General features: G+C 49.2%; 3 protein-coding genes and 1 long non-coding RNA gene across 7 annotated transcripts; all 4 read right to left on the bottom strand.

Moving 5' to 3' along the window:
* Positions 1-3,737: 3,737 nt before the first annotated feature.
* On the bottom strand, positions 3,738-5,139 carry LOC117188022. 3 transcript variants are annotated; one of them, XR_004472423.1, is made up of 6 exons: positions 5,052-5,139; positions 4,749-5,003; positions 4,513-4,681; positions 4,277-4,439; positions 3,899-4,189; positions 3,738-3,833 (listed from the first exon to the last, which is right to left on the bottom strand). XR_004472423.1 is itself a non-coding variant. In XM_033391160.1 (5 exons), the coding sequence occupies exons 1-4, from the start codon at positions 4,796-4,798 to the stop codon at positions 4,013-4,015; spliced, it is 555 nt and encodes a 184-aa protein (XP_033247051.1). In that variant the 5' UTR covers positions 4,799-5,042; the 3' UTR covers positions 3,738-3,833; positions 3,899-4,012. The 3 variants fall into 3 exon arrangements, 1 of the variants encoding a protein (XP_033247051.1); XR_004472422.1 differs by having other exon boundaries at positions 4,769-5,003; XM_033391160.1 differs by lacking the exon at positions 5,052-5,139 and having other exon boundaries at positions 4,753-5,042.
* LOC117188023 lies at positions 5,140-6,451 on the bottom strand. The gene is made up of 4 exons (XR_004472424.1): positions 6,424-6,451; positions 5,866-6,363; positions 5,389-5,775; positions 5,140-5,325 (listed from the first exon to the last, which is right to left on the bottom strand). It is a non-coding gene; the product is annotated as an uncharacterized LOC117188023 (long non-coding RNA).
* A 2,787-nt stretch (positions 6,452-9,238) lies between these two features.
* On the bottom strand, positions 9,239-11,942 carry LOC117188021. 2 transcript variants are annotated; one of them, XR_004472421.1, is made up of 9 exons: positions 11,928-11,942; positions 11,368-11,866; positions 10,889-11,275; positions 10,551-10,825; positions 10,269-10,502; positions 10,013-10,181; positions 9,777-9,939; positions 9,400-9,690; positions 9,239-9,334 (listed from the first exon to the last, which is right to left on the bottom strand). XR_004472421.1 is itself a non-coding variant. In XM_033391159.1 (5 exons), the coding sequence occupies exons 1-4, from the start codon at positions 10,332-10,334 to the stop codon at positions 9,514-9,516; spliced, it is 591 nt and encodes a 196-aa protein (XP_033247050.1). In that variant the 5' UTR covers positions 10,335-10,539; the 3' UTR covers positions 9,239-9,334; positions 9,400-9,513. The 2 variants fall into 2 exon arrangements, 1 of the variants encoding a protein (XP_033247050.1); XM_033391159.1 differs by lacking the exons at positions 10,551-10,825; positions 10,889-11,275; positions 11,368-11,866; positions 11,928-11,942 and having other exon boundaries at positions 10,253-10,539.
* Positions 11,943-13,215: 1,273 nt separating this feature from the next.
* LOC108153579 lies at positions 13,216-14,330 on the bottom strand. Its single transcript, XM_033391158.1, has 5 exons — positions 14,230-14,330; positions 13,990-14,158; positions 13,754-13,916; positions 13,377-13,667; positions 13,216-13,311 (listed from the first exon to the last, which is right to left on the bottom strand). The coding sequence occupies exons 1-4, from the start codon at positions 14,309-14,311 to the stop codon at positions 13,491-13,493; spliced, it is 591 nt and encodes a 196-aa protein (XP_033247049.1). The 5' UTR covers positions 14,312-14,330; the 3' UTR covers positions 13,216-13,311; positions 13,377-13,490.
* Positions 14,331-18,662: the final 4,332 nt, after the last annotated feature.

Genomic DNA, 18,662 nt, shown 5'->3' with positions numbered 1-18,662 from the left:
CCACTACCTCCAAAGGTCCTCCTCTATAAGCAGCTGATTGCCCCAATATGGCAGTATGCCATGCCAGTCTGGGGGCCACTGACTTCAAACATGCAAATGGCCAAGCTCCAGACGATCCAAAACAAAGCTCTCAGAGCAATGACAAATGCTCCCTGGTATGTGAGCAACAACGCACTGCATGCGGATCTCCAAGTAGCAACTGTGGAAGAAGTATATAACAGACTCTGCAGGAACTACTACACTCGGTTAATGCAGCACACAAATTTACTTGCATGTGAGATCGCAACGCACCCATACATTCCAAGAAGGCTGGCCAGGCCAAGGTATGCCGCAATGATAGAAGAGCACAATCCAAACAGCAACAGAAGCCTGACAGCCATCCAATCAATATTGCTCCAAGTCAGACGCGAGAACTGGCTGCGAAATCCGTTTGCAACACACAATATGGAAATCAGCCGCAGTAGCGCTAATGCAGCTGCTACGCAGGCAAATGACGGCCCCAGCAGAGAACCTGATGATGGACGGCGGCAGCTCCAGAATCCAGATGATGGCGGCGGCTGAAAAGAAACTAAAAACCTTTCTATTCTTCCACAGATACGAAGCCACTTCACCTTCACAGAAATTGGTAATCCACATCCAGAATGTCGATGCACTGGACCTCGGCCAGCTTCAGCCCTGTTGATGCTGTCCTGCAGTCCCAGTTTAGCGCTGACACTCGCAAGGATTCCACTTCGCAGCCGACGACGAGGCCAATAGGCGTAATGATGTTCTCCACGGCCGCATACTCCACCTGAAATAATTAAAACAATTTAAAAAACAATGTAAACAAAGTAGCAATAAGATTAGTGTTACCCTAGCATCTAGACAAATTATCGATAGCTGTTAAAAAATACCAAATAAGCCAATACCGTAACAAATGTTACCTCGCCAATTTACAGCCACGTCTGCAACTACATGTAATGTAGATAAGCAGCCGGCGCGAAACTATTTGTAAAATATGCTAAAGAGTATAATCAAATAAAACGGTTCTCTCTCATGTCGCCTCCCTCCCCCCTGCTAATGCAGGTGGCGATGGGAATTGGTTCGACATGAAGAGAGACTACCAATTTAGTTCGCAAGACGAACAAGAACAAAAGAACAAAAAACGTGCTCCTAACCAAATTAAATTAAAATCAAAATTTACTATTAAAAATAGTACTTTTCCTACTGTTTTTTCGTGCATTCTGCTGACCAATTATGGCAGATCGCGGGAATCGTAGGGGAAAGGCTAAAAAGCCGCCCCCCCCAATAATACGCGTGCACAAAGGCAAGTTGCCTGATGCAATAGAAATGAGGAGGTTCTGCGACCACCTCATGGGAGTGGAAAACTATGTTCTTGACTACCAAGACGACGGCATGGTCAGAATTGTATGCCCAACCAGAGAATCCTACAAAAAGATACTAATGTGCGTTGATGATGACGAGCAAATGCCAGTGATCTCCTCCAGCGAGTCAGAGAGCGAGCATGTAAGTCTAAATACACACCTTGCCTCCCACCCGGGAAAAACCGCTGTTGAGGTTGAATTCAACAACCAAGGCAAAAGGCCTGCAACCCCGCAGTCCCCTCAGTCAAATGCCCAAAACCAAGCTGCCAAAAAAGTAGTCAAGTCCCCACAAGCACAGCCACCTCAAAGTGCCATGGACTTGACTACTGACGAAGATATGACTGACGTAACAGCCAGTTGTTTAACCGAGAAGACCTGGGCATACAGCGAGAGTCCCACAGAGAGAGCGAGCGCCAGCAGCGGCCACACCAAATGCTGCCGGCCCCTCCAGTGGAGACTCCACACTCCACGACACGCGCTCCGCATCGCCCCTGGGGGCACCTGCAACTGAAACTCGGCCACCCAAGCCGCCACCAATTGTACTAACCAAAATCACCAATATTACCGCCACTCTTAAAGAAATCTCGCAGCTAATCCCAGCAGAAAAGTTCCACACCAAGACAACTTCGGCAGGTGGACTACGCGTCATGTGCAGTGACGTGCAGTCTTTCAGGGTACTGCAAAGACATTACAGGGACGAGGCCTGTACCACGCCATCCTATTCCTACCAGCTACAGTCTGAGAGAGGATACCGAATAGTCATTAGGGACCTGCACCACACCACCGAAAGCGAATTCGTCACTGGACTACTGGCCAGCCACGGCCACACAGCCACTTTCATACGGGGCATGACGAGGCGAGCTACCAATGAGCCCCTCAACATGTTTGTAGTTCAACTTGAACCAAGGCCAAACAACGCTGAGGCGTTGAATATCACAAATATGGGCGGCCAACGAGTCAAAGTCGAGGTGCAGAGGAACACCGGCCCAGTTGTCCAGTGCCACAGGTGTCAACGCATTGGGCACACCCACAATTACTGCAGAAATGACTTCGTGTGTGTTAAGTGCGCGGGGCAGCACTCCTCAATAGTTTGCCAAAAACCCTTGCAACAGCCGGCTAAATGCGCAAACTGTAGCGGCCCTCACCCAGCCAGCTACAGGGGCTGCACCGCTTTTAAAAGTGCAGCGCTGCGCAAGAAGCCGAGCGAACTTGCCCAAGCAAACAAGCTGCTACATGACCTGGGCATGCCTGCCCTTCCAATGCTAGAAACCGAAGCCAAAGCCGACGTCGTCGTCAGCCAAGCAAACCACGCACTCAGCAGATGAACGCCCTTAGCTCCCGTACACGAGAAGAAGCAACCCTGCACGTCAAAGCAGGCCTTGAGTTACGCTGCTGTCGCCAGAGCGAGCCTCCCAGCGCAGCAGAAACTACAACAACAACGCAGGTCGAGGTCAAAGAGGAAGCTGACTCCAAGTACACGCTTGCAGGAGCAGCTCATAAAGCACCTCAGCCGAAATCGCTCCAAGAGCGCAGGCCGATTTAAGAGCGCAAATCGCCCGCAAGGCAGCAACAACAACAACAACAATAAGGCTGACCTCAGCAGCCTAAACGAGAAGCTAGACAAGCTTATCACTCTCCTACAAGTGCAGACGGATCGAAGGAACGAGACAACTAATAACAAGACACAACCCAACCGAGTCTTGAAGCTAGGCTCTCCATGATCGAGAAGACACTGTACCGAGTTATGGCACGACTCCGACCACTCACAAATGACAATGAGACCTCAAATGCATAGTAATTCCCCTTTAATCAAAATCGCTTTCTGGAATGCTGCTGGGCTTCCAAACAAACTCCCTGAACTTAACGCTTATTTGGCAGGCAACAGTATTGACATCCTACTGATATCGGAATCGCATTTAAAAGAAGACACAAACCTCGTGATAGATGGTTACCACGTCTACATGGCAAACCACCCGTCGAACCGGAGCAGAGGAGGAGCCGCGGTAATCATCAAGTGCAACATCCCGCACATTTCCCTCGCACCAACAAGAGAGGACTCCATCCAGATGTGCACCATAGCTGCAACAACAAAAAACCATCAAACAATAAACATTGGTGCGATCTATTGTCCACCTGCACACGAATGGATTGATACACAATTTAAACAGGTATTTGACTCTCTAGGTAGCAGATTTATCGTAGCTGGGGATTGGAACGCCAAAAGCCAGTGGTGGGGCAATGCAAGATCCTGTAGAAGAGGGGCTGCACTTCTGAAATGCATCCAGGAAAACGACCAAAACATACTGGCCACTGGATCCCCCACCCACTTCCCTTCAAATCGACGACATATGCCGTCTGCTATAGACTTTGCGGTTTATAAGGGTATTAGACACAATTTAATCCACATCGAAACATCATATGACTTAGGTTCAGATCACAACATGCAAATTATTAGACTCCTCCTGAGACCTGAATATGGAAAAAAGAAGATACTATTACCAAAAAATGCAAATATCAGAAGATTTCAAGCTCACCTAGAACAGCGAATCCATCTGGAGACTGAACTTCACAACGGCGACGACATAGATGATGCAGTGGCTATCCTTGAAAAGAACATTTACATTGCAGCTGAATTGGCTTCGCAAACCTCAAGTAACCAGCACACAGTGTACGGACCGCAAAGCTTCCATCTTGACTCGCAAACGCTGAAAGCGATCAAGATCAAAAGAATTCTCTGCAAAATCAACCAAAAAGATAGGTGCTCCAACCCCCTCATTGCACGCACTATCAATCAGCTGACTAACAGAATACGTAAACGGATCAAGCTGCAAAAAGACAAACAAATGAACAGACTGCTACACGACATTGACCCAAACTGATAGGTACAGCATGCAGAAACTGTGGCGGCTTACCAACACAATCAAGAGACAGCCCATCCCAAATCTGCCAGTCAGAAGGCACGTTGCGGAAGGGCAGCAAGCTCCTGCTGAACCTTGGTGCAAAACTACGGAGGAAAAAGCTGAGGCCTTTGCGCAGCACCTGGAAGCACGTTTCACGCCAAAGATCACGGCAGACCTAGAAGACAGAGAAGAAATTAACGCAGTATTACAAGATAACGGTCCAGATGAAGCTGCTCAAATAATCAGACCTGTGACCATCCAGGAACTCAAATCGGAAATTAAGAAGCTCAAGACGAAAAAGGCACCCGGTTTCGACAGTATCGACAATCGCGTCATTAAATCTCTGCCAACATCCGCCATCGAGTATCTGCTGTTGATATGCAACTCGGCTCTGCAGTTCGGCCACTTCCCAAAGTCCTGGAAATGCGCAAAAATCTCAATGTTAAGGAAGCCAGGAAAGCCGAGTGATAGGCTTGAGTCCTACAGACCCATCAGCCTGCTTACAGGCTTCTCCAAAATCCTTGAACGCCTCATCCTCAAACGACTTTTTTGAAGAAGAAAGCTTTGCCATGGCTATTCCAAACCATCAATTTGGCTTCAGAAGTCAGCACTCAGCGGAACAGCAAATCGGACGAGTCACGCAATTCATCCTCAGATCCTACGAAGCGCAGCGGCATTGCAGTGCTGTGTACATGGATATCCAGGAGGCCTTTGATAGAGTCTGGCATCAGGGTCTTCTCTGCAAAGTTAAAACGGTAGTACCTGACAATCTATACATTCTACTCACCAGCTATCTCTCAGACAGAAGCTTCAAAGTCGTCTGCTGCAACAACATCACCTCAAGCCTAAAGCACATAACCGCTGGAGTGCGCAAGGAAGCGTACTTGGCCCAGTACTCTACAACCTTTACACTGCCGACATGCCGCAGCCACCAAGACACGCAAACTCAACCCAAATGCTAGCAACGTACGCTGATGACGCAGTATACCTCGTATCTGCCCCAAGTCCAAAACAAGCCAACGAAAATGTGGAGCGGCTCCTGGCTGATGCATTATCATGGTCTAAGAAATGGGGAATAACCATCAGTCTTGCAAAAACTGCTCATGTTCTACACACTCTCTCACCTGTGCAGCTACACACTCCAGCTCCAAGGTTAGCCGGGCAACTCCTGGCCAAAAAACCCGTCATGCCATACCTAGGAATACAGATGGATACGAAGCTCAATTTCAATAAGCACGTAGCGGCTGTTGTCACTAAAACAAGGGCCCGGATCAAAAAGCTCGACTGGATCATCGGCAGAAACAGCAAACTCCCACTACCTCCAAAGGTCCTCCTCTATAAGCAGCTGATTGCCCCAATATGGCAGTATGCCATGCCAGTCTGGGGGCCACTGACTTCAAACATGCAAATGGCCAAGCTCCAGACGATCCAAAACAAAGCTCTCAGAGCAATGACAAATGCTCCCTGGTATGTGAGCAACAACGCACTGCATGCGGATCTCCAAGTAGCAACTGTGGAAGAAGTATATAACAGACTCTGCAGGAACTACTACACTCGTTAAGCAGCACACAAATTTACTTGCCTGTGAGATCGCAACGCACCCATACATTCCAAGAAGGCTGGCCAGGCCAAGGTATGCCGCAATGATAGAAGAGCACAATCCAAACAGCAACAGAAGCCTGACAGCCATCCAATCAATATTGCTCCAAGTCAGACGCGAGAACTGGCTGCGAAATCCGTTTGCAACACACAATATGGAAATCAGCCGCAGTAGCGCTAATGCAGCTGCTACGCAGGCAAATGACGGCCCAGCAGAGAACCTGAGGATGGACGGCGGCAGCTCCAGAATCCAGATTATGGCGGCGGCTGAAAAGAAACTAAAAACCTTTCTATTCTTCCACAGATACGAAGCCACTTCACCTTCACAGAAATTGGTAATCCACATCCAGAATGTCGATGCACTGGACCTCGGCCAGCTTCAGCCCTGTTGATGCTGTCCTGCAGTCCCAGTTTAGCGCCGACACTCGCAAGGATTCCACTTCGCAGCCGACGACGAGACCAATAGGCGCAATGATGTTCTCCACGGCCGCATACTCCACCTGAAATAATTAAACAAATTAAAAACAATGTAAACAAAGTAGCAATAAGATTAGTGTTACCCTAGCATCTAGCCAAATGATCGATAGCTGTTAAAAAATACCAAATAAGCCAATACCGTAACAAATGTTACCCTGTCAATTTACAGCCACGTCTGCAACTACATGTAATGTAGATAAGCAGCCGGCGCGAAACTATTTGTAAAATATGCTAAAGAGTATAATCAAATAAAACGGTTCTCTCTTCATGTCGGCCTCCCTCCCCCTGCTAATGCAGGTGGCGATGGGAATTGGTTCGACATGAAGAGAGACTACCAATTTAGTTCGCAAGACGAACAAGAACAAAAGAACAAAAAACGTGCTCCTAACCAAATTAAAATTAAAATCAAATTTACTATTAAAAATAGTACTTTTCCTACTGTTTTTTCGTGCATCTGCTGACCAATTATGGCAGATCGCGGAATCGTAGGGAAAGGCTAAAAAGCCGCCCCCCCCAATAATACGCGTGCACAAAGGCAAGTTGCCTGATGCAATAGAAATGAGGAGGTTCTGCGACCACCTCATGGAGTGGAAAACTATGTTCTTGACTACCAAGACGACGGCATGGTCAGAATTGTATGCCCAACCAGAGAATCCTACAAAAAGATACTAATGTGCGTTGATGATGACGAGCAAATGCCAGTGATCTCCTCCAGCGAGTCAGAGAGCGAGCATGTAAGTCTAAATACACACCTTGCCTCCCACCCGGGAAAAACCGCTGTTGAGGTTGAATTCAACAACCAAGGCAAAAGGCCTGCAACCCCGCAGTCCCCTCAGTCAAATGCCCAAAACCAAGCTGCCAAAAAAGTAGTCAAGTCCCCACAAGCACAGCCACCTCAAAGTGCCATGGACTTGACTACTGACGAAGATATGACTGACGTAACAGCCAGTTGTTTAACCCGAGAAGACCTGGGCATACCAGCGAGAGTCCCACAGAGAGAGCGAGCGCCAGCAGCGGCCACACAAAATGCTGCCGGCCCCTCCAGTGGAGACTCCACACTCCACGACACGCGCTCCGCATCGCCCCTGGGGCACCTGCAACTGAAACTCGGCCACCCAAGCCGCCACCAATTGTACTAACCAAAATCACCAATATTACCGCCACTCTTAAAGAAATCTCGCAGCTAATCCCAGCAGAAAAGTTCCACACCAAGACAACTTCGGCAGGTGGACTACGCGTCATGTGCAGTGACGTGCAGTCTTTCAGGGTACTGCAAAGACATTACAGGGACGAGGCCTGTACCACGCCATCCTATTCCTACCAGCTACAGTCTGAGAGAGGATACCGAATAGTCATTAGGGACCTGCACCACACCACCGAAAGCGAATTCGTCACTGGACTACTGGCCAGCCACGGCCACACAGCCACTTTCATACGGGGCATGACGAGGCGAGCTACCAATGAGCCCCTCAACATGTTTGTAGTTCAACTTGAACCAAGGCCAAACAACGCTGAGGCGTTGAATATCACAAATATGGGCGGCCAACGAGTCAAAGTCGAGGTGCAGAGGAACACCGGCCCAGTTGTCCAGTGCCACAGGTGTCAACGCATTGGGCACACCCACAATTACTGCAGAAATGACTTCGTGTGTGTTAAGTGCGCGGGGCAGCACTCCTCAATAGTTTGCCAAAAACCCTTGCAACAGCCGGCTAAATGCGCAAACTGTAGCGGCCCTCACCCAGCCAGCTACAGGGGCTGCACCGCTTTTAAAAGTGCAGCGCTGCGCAAGAAGCCGAGCGAACTTGCCCAAGCAAACAAGCTGCTACATGACCTGGGCATGCCTGCCCTTCCAATGCCTAGAAACCGAAGCCAAAGCCGACGTCGTCGTCAGCCAAGCAAACCACGCACTCAGCAGATGAACGCCCTTAGCTCCCGTACACGAGAAGAAGCACCCTGCACGTCAAAGCAGGCCTTGAGTTACGCTGCTGTCGCCAGAGCGAGCAACAACACAACAACAACAATAAGGGCTGACCTCAGGCAGGAGCGTGCACTGGAAATCGTCCAGAGGCAGGCGATAAGAGCGCAAATCGGCAAGCAACAACAACAACAATAAGGCTGACCTCAGCAGCCTAAACGAGAAGCTAGACAAGCTTATCACTCTCCTACAAGTGCAGACGGATCGAAGGAACGAGACAACTAATAACAAGACACAACCCCAACCGAGTCTTGAAGCTAGGCTCTCCATGATCGAGAAGACACTGTACCGAGTTATGGCACGACTCCGACCACTCACAAATGACAATGAGACCTCAAATGCATAGTAATTCCCCTTTAATCAAAATCGCTTTCTGGAATGCTGCTGGGCTTCCAAACAAACTCCCTGAACTTAACGCTTATTTGGCAGGCAACAGTATAGACATCCTACTGATATCGGAATCGCATCTAAAAGAAGACACAAACCTCGTGATAGATGGTTACCACGTCTACATGGCAAACCACCCGTCGAACCGGAGCAGAGGAGGAGCCGCGGTAATCATCAAGTGCAACATCCCGCACATTTCCTCGCACCAACAAGAGAGGACTCCATCCAGATGTGCACCATAGCTGCAACAATAAAAAACCATCAAACAATAAACATTGGTGCGATCTATTGTCCACCTGCACACGAATGGATTGATACACAATTTAAACAGGTATTTGACTCTCTAGGTAGCAGATTTATCGTAGCTGGGGATTGGAACGCCAAAAGCCAGTGGTGGGGCAATGCAAGATCCTGTAGAAGAGGGGCTGCACTTCTGAAATGCATCCAGGAAAACGACCAAAACATACTGGCCACTGGATCCCCCACCCACTTCCCTTCAAATCGACGACATATGCCGTCTGCTATAGACTTTGCGGTTTATAAGGGTATTAGACACAATTTAATCCACATCGAAACATCATATGACTTAGGTTCAGATCACAACATGCAAATTATTAGACTCCTCCTGAGACCTGAATATGGAAAAAAGAAGATACTATTACCAAAAAATGCAAATATCAGAAGATTTCAAGCTCACCTAGAACAGCGAATCCATCTGGAGACTGAACTTCACAACGGCGACGACATAGATGATGCAGTGGCTATCCTTGAAAAGAACATTTACATTGCAGCTGAATTGGCTTCGCAAACCTCAAGTAACCAGCACACAGTGTACGGACCGCAAAGCTTCCATCTTGACTCGCAAACGCTGAAAGCGATCAAGATCAAAAGAATTCTCTGCAAAATCAACCAAAAAGATAGGTGCTCCAACCCCCTCATTGCACGCACTATCAATCAGCTGACTAACAGAATACGTAAACGGATCAAGCTGCAAAAAGACAAACAAATGAACAGACTGCTACACGACATTGACCCAACTGATAGGTACAGCATGCAGAAACTGTGGCGGCTTACCAACACAATCAAGAGACAGCCCATCCCAAATCTGCCAGTCAGAAGGCACGTTGCGGAAGGGCAGCAAGCTCCTGCTGAACCTTGGTGCAAAACTACGGAGGAAAAAGCTGAGGCCTTTGCGCAGCACCTGGAAGCACGTTTCACGCCAAAGATCACGGCAGACCTAGAAGACAGAGAAGAAATTAACGCAGTATTACAAGATAACGGTCCAGATGAAGCTGCTCAAATAATCAGACCTGTGACCATCCAGGAACTCAAATCGGAAATTAAGAAGCTCAAGACGAAAAAGGCACCCGGTTTCGACAGTATCGACAATCGCGTCATTAAATCTCTGCCAACATCCGCCATCGAGTATCTGCTGTTGATATGCAACTCGGCTCTGCAGTTCGGCCACTTCCCAAAGTCCTGGAAATGCGCAAAAATCTCAATGTTAAGGAAGCCAGGAAAGCCGAGTGATAGGCTTGAGTCCTACAGACCCATCAGCCTGCTTACAGGCTTCTCCAAAATCCTTGAACGCCTCATCCTCAAACGACTTTTTGAAGAAGAAAGCTTTGCCATGGCTATTCCAAACCATCAATTTGGCTTCAGAAGTCAGCACTCAGCGGAACAGCAAATCGGACGAGTCACGCAATTCATCCTCAGATCCTACGAAGCGCAGCGGCATTGCAGTGCTGTGTACATGGATATCCAGGAGGCCTTTGATAGAGTCTGGCATCAGGGTCTTCTCTGCAAAGTTAAAACGGTAGTACCTGACAATCTATACATTCTACTCACCAGCTATCTCTCAGACAGAAGCTTCAAAGTCGTCTGCTGCAACAACATCACCTCAAGCCTAAAGCACATAACCGCTGGAGTGCCGCAAGGAAGCGTACTTGGCCCAGTACTCTACAACCTTTACACTGCCGACATGCCGCAGCCACCAAGACACGCAAACTCAACCCAAATGCTAGCAACGTACGCTGATGACGCAGTATACCTCGTATCTGCCCCAAGTCCAAAACAAGCCAACGAAAATGTGGAGCGGCTCCTGGCTGATGCATTATCATGGGCTAAGAAATGGGGAATAACCATCAGTCTTGCAAAAACTGCTCATGTTCTACACACTCTCTCACCTGTGCAGCTACACACTCCAGCTCCAAGGTTAGCCGGGCAACTCCTGGCCAAAAAACCCGTCATGCCATACCTAGGAATACAGATGGATACGAAGCTCAATTTCAATAAGCACGTAGCGGCTGTTGTCACTAAAACAAGGGCCCGGATCAAAAAGCTCGACTGGATCATCGGCAGAAACAGCAAACTCCCACTACCTCCAAAGGTCCTCCTCTATAAGCAGCTGATTGCCCCAATATGGCAGTATGCCATGCCAGTCTGGGGGCCACTGACTTCAAACATGCAAATGGCAAAGCTCCAGACGATCCAAAACAAAGCTCTCAGAGCAATGACAAATGCTCCCTGGTATGTGAGCAACAACGCACTGCATGCGGATCTCCAAGTAGCAACTGTGGAAGAAGTTTATAACAGACTCTGCAGGAACTACTACACTCGGTTAATGCAGCACACAAATTTACTTGCCTGTGAGATCGCAACGCACCCATACATTCCAAGAAGGCTGGCCAGGCCAAGGTATGCCGCAATGATAGAAGAGCACAATCCAAACAGCAACAGAAGCCTGACAGCCATCCAATCAATATTGCTCCAAGTCAGACGCGAGAACTGGCTGCGAAATCCGTTTGCAACACACAATATGGAAATCAGCCGCAGTAGCGCTAATGCAGCTGCTACGCAGGCAAATGACGGCCCCAGCAGAGAACCTGAGGATGGACGGCGGCAGCTCCAGAATCCAGATTATGGCGGCGGCTGAAAAGAAACTAAAAACCTTTCTATTCTTCCACAGATACGAAGCCACTTCACCTTCACAGAAATTGGTAATCCACATCCAGAATGTCGATGCACTGGACCTCGGCCAGCTTCAGCCCTGTTGATGCTGTCCTGCAGTCCCAGTTTAGCGCCGACACTCGCAAGGATTCCACTTCGCAGCCGACGACGAGACCAATAGGCGCAATGATGTTCTCCACGGCCGCATACTCCACCTGAAATAATTAAAACAAATTAAAAACAATGTAAACAAAGTAGCAATAAGATTAGTGTTACCCTAGCATCTAGCCAAATGATCGATAGCTGTTAAAAAAATACCAAATAAGCCAATACCGTAACAAATGTTACCCTGTCAATTCACAGCCACGTCTGCAACTACATGTAATGTAGATAAGCAGCCGGCGCGAAACTATTTGTAAAATATGCTAAAGAGTATAATCAAATAAAACGGTTCTCTCTTCATGTCGGCCTCCCTCCCCCTGCTAATGCAGGTGGCGATGGGAATTGGTTCGACATGAAGAGAGACTACCAATTTAGTTCGCAAGACGAACAAGAACAAAAAGCAGGCCTTGAGTTACGCTGCTGTCGCCAGAGCGAGCCTCCCAGCGCAGCAGAAACTACAACAACAACGCAGGTCGAGGTCAAAGAGGAAGCTGACTCCAAGTACACGCTTGCAGGAGCAGCTCATAAAGCACCTCAGCCGAAATCGCTCCAAGAGCGCAGGCCGATTTAAGAGCGCAAATCGCCCGCAAGGCAGCAACAACAACAACAACAATAAGGCTGACCTCAGCAGCCTAAACGAGAAGCTAGACAAGCTTATCACTCTCCTACAAGTGCAGACGGATCGAAGGAACGAGACAACTAATAACAAGACACAACCCCAACCGAGTCTTGAAGCTAGGCTCTCCATGATCGAGAAGACACTGTACCGAGTTATGGCACGACTCCGACCACTCACAAATGACAATGAGACCTCAAATGCATAGTAATTCCCCTTTAATCAAAATCGCTTTCTGGAATGCTGCTGGGCTTCCAAACAAACTCCCTGAACTTAACGCTTATTTGGCAGGCAACAGTATAGACATCCTACTGATATCGGAATCGCATCTAAAAGAAGACACAAACCTCGTGATAGATGGTTACCACGTCTACATGGCAAACCACCCGTCGAACCGGAGCAGAGGAGGAGCCGCGGTAATCATCAAGTGCAACATCCCGCACATTTCCCTCGCACCAACAAGAGAGGACTCCATCCAGATGTGCACCATAGCTGCAACAATAAAAAACCATCAAACAATAAACATTGGTGCGATCTATTGTCCACCTGCACACGAATGGATTGATACACAATTTAAACAGGTATTTGACTCTCTAGGTAGCAGATTTATCGTAGCTGGGGATTGGAACGCCAAAAGCCAGTGGTGGGGCAATGCAAGATCCTGTAGAAGAGGGGCTGCACTTCTGAAATGCATCCAGGAAAACGACCAAAACATACTGGCCACTGGATCCCCCACCCACTTCCCTTCAAATCGACGACATATGCCGTCTGCTATAGACTTTGCGGTTTATAAGGGTATTAGACACAATTTAATCCACATCGAAACATCATATGACTTAGGTTCAGATCACAACATGCAAATTATTAGACTCCTCCTGAGACCTGAATATGGAAAAAAGAAGATACTATTACCAAAAAATGCAAATATCAGAAGATTTCAAGCTCACCTAGAACAGCGAATCCATCTGGAGACTGAACTTCACAACGGCGACGACATAGATGATGCAGTGGCTATCCTTGAAAAGAACATTTACATTGCAGCTGAATTGGCTTCGCAAACCTCAAGTAACCAGCACACAGTGTACGGACCGCAAAGCTTCCATCTTGACTCGCAAACGCTGAAAGCGATCAAGATCAAAAGAATTCTCTGCAAAATCAACCAAAAAGATAGGTGCTCCAACCCCCTCATTGCACGCACTATCAATCAGCTGACTAACAGAATACGTAAACGGATCAAGCTGCAAAAAGACAAACAAATGAACAGACTGCTACACGACATTGACCCAACTGATAGGTACAGCATGCAGAAACTGTGGCGGCTTACCAACACAATCAAGAGACAGCCCATCCCAAATCTGCCAGTCAGAAGGCACGTTGCGGAAGGGCAGCAAGCTCCTGCTGAACCTTGGTGCAAAACTACGGAGGAAAAAGCTGAGGCCTTTGCGCAGCACCTGGAAGCACGTTTCACGCCAAAGATCACGGCAGACCTAGAAGACAGAGAAGAAATTAACGCAGTATTACAAGATAACGGTCCAGATGAAGCTGCTCAAATAATCAGACCTGTGACCATCCAGGAACTCAAATCGGAAATTAAGAAGCTCAAGACGAAAAAGGCACCCGGTTTCGACAGTATCGACAATCGCGTCATTAAATCTCTGCCAACATCCGCCATCGAGTATCTGCTGTTGATATGCAACTCGGCTCTGCAGTTCGGCCACTTCCCAAAGTCCTGGAAATGCGCAAAAATCTCAATGTTAAGGAAGCCAGGAAAGCCGAGTGATAGGCTTGAGTCCTACAGACCCATCAGCCTGCTTACAGGCTTCTCCAAAATCCTTGAACGCCTCATCCTCAAACGACTTTTTGAAGAAGAAAGCTTTGCCATGGCTATTCCAAACCATCAATTTGGCTTCAGAAGTCAGCACTCAGCGGAACAGCAAATCGGACGAGTCACGCAATTCATCCTCAGATCCTACGAAGCGCAGCGGCATTGCAGTGCTGTGTACATGGATATCCAGGAGGCCTTTGATAGAGTCTGGCATCAGGGTCTTCTCTGCAAAGTTAAAACGGTAGTACCTGACAATCTATACATTCTACTCACCAGCTATCTCTCAGACAGAAGCTTCAAAGTCGTCTGCTGCAACAACATCACCTCAAGCCTAAAGCACATAACCGCTGGAGTGCCGCAAGGAAGCGTACTTGGCCCAGTACTCTACAACCTTTACACTGCCGACATGCCGCAGCCACCAAGACACGCAAACTCAACCCAAATGCTAGCAACGTACGCTGATGACGCAGTATACCTCGTATCTGCCCCAAGTCCAAAACAAGCCAACGAAAATGTGGAGCGGCTCCTGGCTGATGCATTATCATGGGCTAAGAAATGGGGAATAACCATCAGTCTTGCAAAAACTGCTCATGTTCTACACACTCTCTCACCTGTGCAGCTACACACTCCAGCTCCAAGGTTAGCCGGGCAACTCCTGGCCAAAAAACCCGTCATGCCATACCTAGGAATACAGATGGATACGAAGCTCAATTTCAATAAGCACGTAGCGGCTGTTGTCACTAAAACAAGGGCCCGGATCAAAAAGCTCGACTGGATCATCGGCAGAAACAGCAAACTCCCACTACCTCCAAAGGTCCTCCTCTATAAGCAGCTGATTGCCCCAATATGGCAGTATGCCATGCCAGTCTGGGGGCCACTGACTTCAAACATGCAAATGGCAAAGCTCCAGACGATCCAAAACAAAGCTCTCAGAGCAATGACAAATGCTCCCTGGTATGTGAGCAACAACGCACTGCATGCGGATCTCCAAGTAGCAACTGTGGAAGAAGTTTATAACAGACTCTGCAGGAACTACTACACTCGGTTAATGCAGCACACAAATTTACTTGCCTGTGAGATCGCAACGCACCCATACATTCCAAGAAGGCTGGCCAGGCCAAGGTATGCCGCAATGATAGAAGAGCACAATCCAAACAGCAACAGAAGCCTGACAGCCATCCAATCAATATTGCTCCAAGTCAGACGCGAGAACTGGCTGCGAAATCCGTTTGCAACACACAATATGGAAATCAGCCGCAGTAGCGCTAATGCAGCTGCTACGCAGGCAAATGACGGCCCCAGCAGAGAACCTGAGGATGGACGGCGGCAGCTCCAGAATCCAGATTATGGCGGCGGCTGAAAAGAAACTAAAAACCTTTCTATTCTTCCACAGATACGAAGCCACTTCACCTTCACAGAAATTGGTAATCCACATCCAGAATGTCGATGCACTGGACCTCGGCCAGCTTCAGCCCTGTTGATGCTGTCCTGCAGTCCCAGTTTAGCGCCGACACTCGCAAGGATTCCACTTCGCAGCCGACGACGAGACCAATAGGCGCAATGATGTTCTCCACGGCCGCATACTCCACCTGAAATAATTAAAACAAATTAAAAACAATGTAAACAAAGTAGCAATAAGATTAGTGTTACCCTAGCATCTAGCCAAATGATCGATAGCTGTTAAAAAAATACCAAATAAGCCAATACCGTAACAAATGTTACCCTGTCAATTCACAGCCACGTCTGCAACTACATGTAATGTAGATAAGCAGCCGGCGCGAAACTATTTGTAAAATATGCTAAAGAGTATAATCAAATAAAACGGTTCTCTCTTCATGTCGGCCTCCCTCCCCCCTGCTAATGCAGGTGGCGATGGGAATTGGTTCGACATGAAGAGAGACTACCAATTTAGTTCGCAAGACGAACAAGAACAAAGTTGAGCAGGATTCAAATTTACACTGCCAACCTTCGCCACTCTGCCAAATGCCCCAACAATGCCATTACAACCGCCCACAAGATGCTATGCGGTCGACTCTTCGGAGCGTCACGCGCCCGGATCGAAAGATCCGGAAGTTTACAGTATCCGGGCGGTTATACGGGAGCAGGCATTTATCCCCCCCCTTCCCATCCCATCCCCCAACAACAGAGCAGCCAATACGAACAGCCCAAAGAACACGCAAGAACACGAGCCATCAACCAAAGACAACACACACAGCCACTAAACAAACGGCTATTCCAATTCTCCACTGCCTACTTATCGGTGCTGCTGCCCTCGGACTACTTTCATCTCACTCAATATTGGGGTGGGTGAAAGTGGAACCGGGGGTGAGAGCACCGGTAAATGACGATCGGCGATCGGGTCTCTCGAGTGGGGAGTATGGGAGTTGGCGGACATATGAGTGTTCCACCATGAACCTCGTCCGCCACTCTCATCTCGTCCACCCGCTCGAGAGGTCGCGTTCGTCGGACGTGCCAGAACCGTTTCGTGTCATTTTATCGTGTCGCCATTTCCGTTTCTTCTGTTGTGCCCTGTTCTTTCCTGTGGTGTCTGTCGTGTGCCGTGCCGTGCTGTGCCGCCCTTCCTTCACCACACCCATTAATTACAGTGACAAACTTTTATTCCCGTCTACATCTTACTGTGCCACTAACAAAAATCTCAGACTTCACAAACTAAAAGAGATAACTGTGATAGATGAGAAAACTGTGAATAAAAGTGCAAATAAATACATTAAACACAAACAAACACACACAAGAGACTTTTTAATTGGAAGCAGCAAACGGGCAGCGGATCGCCAATACAAAAACCAACAGCCAGCCATGACCAGAGGAATGGCCAGACGAGGGTCATCCAGACGCCACAGCGACGGCGGCAGAGCGGCCCGCAGAGGCGCCCTAGCAGCAGCAGCAGCAGCCAACAATACCAACACCAACACCGCCAATAGCAGCAGCAGCAGCAGAGCCCTCGGCGCAGGCGCCAACACCAACGCCCCAGCCAATGCACAGCGCCGACGCCACAGCGACCCATCTCGTGAGTACCCAGCCATTGCCATGGCCGATTTATCCACGGCCACAGCCACTCCCCCCTTGAGCCCCATCAAATCAGCAGCAACAGTAGCGCCAATACTAGCCACAAATCCCGCAACCCCGCCAAATCCAAAAAACCCGCCAAAAACAAAGGGAAGGGCCGATAGGACGCCGCTCTCACTGCCGCTTTTCCCGCCTCTCACGCTCTCGGACATACAAAACCGTTCGGGAGTAACGGGAGAGGGAGAAGACGGAGGAGAGCCGGCAAGCCGAAGCGCAGGAGCAGAGCGCCAGAGCGGCCAACGGGCAGCCACACACACACACACGACTGGATCGAACCCGTTGCGTGTCGAACTTGGTTGGAGTTCGAGCAGCGGGTCGATCCAAGCCATAGCCCAGCCTGCACAAATGCCACCAAAAACAGCAACACCAAAACGACGCCGCGCCCTCACTGACAGTGGGAGTGACGATGAGGGTGAGAGGAAGCAGGCTAGACGAGGGGGCCGCCATCACCAGCAGCGGCAGCAAACACAACACATACAACACACAATTACAAACACCAACACCGTCACCGCCACTCACACCAGCACCATCGCCAATACCAACACCAACACCTCCACCGCCATCACCTTCACAAACACCCCTGCCACTACCACCGACGATGACATCCGGCACGGCGAATTCGGGCATCAGCCCAGCCAGGAACGTGGGTTGAGGATCCTCATCCGAGGACTCTCCCACTCCACGCCGCCGGATTGGATTCGCAGCAGCATGCTGTATGAGGGGTTCACGGTTCGGTTTGTGAGGGCGATCACTGATCGATTCGATCGCAGCCGTCAATTCAACCTCTTCGAGGCTGAGATCGCCCCCAAACCGGACCGTGGTCAATTCGATGTGTTGAAGCTGCGACGCATGGGTGGGAGGCCCATCAAGGTTGAGAGACTTGGAGTCTCCCGTGACCCCGCCCAGTGCCATCGATGTCAGGTGTTTGGCCACACCCGCGCATATTGTAGACGAGCTGCTGTTTGCATGAAATGCGCGGGTGGACATCTGACGACGGAGTGTAGCAAGCCAAGGGCCGCCATTCCAAAATGCGCCAACTGCCAGGGCGCCCACATCAGCGCCTACAAGGGCTGCAGCGCCTACAAGGTAGCCAGGCAGAGGCTCGTGGCCCACAGGGTCGCCAGGGAGGAGGAGCGTCGCAATCAGCAGCCACAGCCAATACAACAGCGACAGCAGCCAATTCAACGTCGCCAGCAGCAGCCACATCCACAGCCACTCCATAACCCGCAGCAGCAGCGCCAACACCAACCGGATCGGCAGCATCGGCAGCAGCATCGGTATGGCGACCAACATCCCCAGCCATCGACCAGGGGGCGCCAAC

This window comes from Drosophila miranda, chromosome 3, assembly GCF_003369915.1.
Source record: "Drosophila miranda strain MSH22 chromosome 3, D.miranda_PacBio2.1, whole genome shotgun sequence".
Classification (NCBI taxonomy): Eukaryota; Metazoa; Arthropoda; class Insecta; order Diptera; family Drosophilidae; genus Drosophila; species Drosophila miranda.
This window is presented reverse-complemented; position numbering and strand designations above follow the sequence as displayed.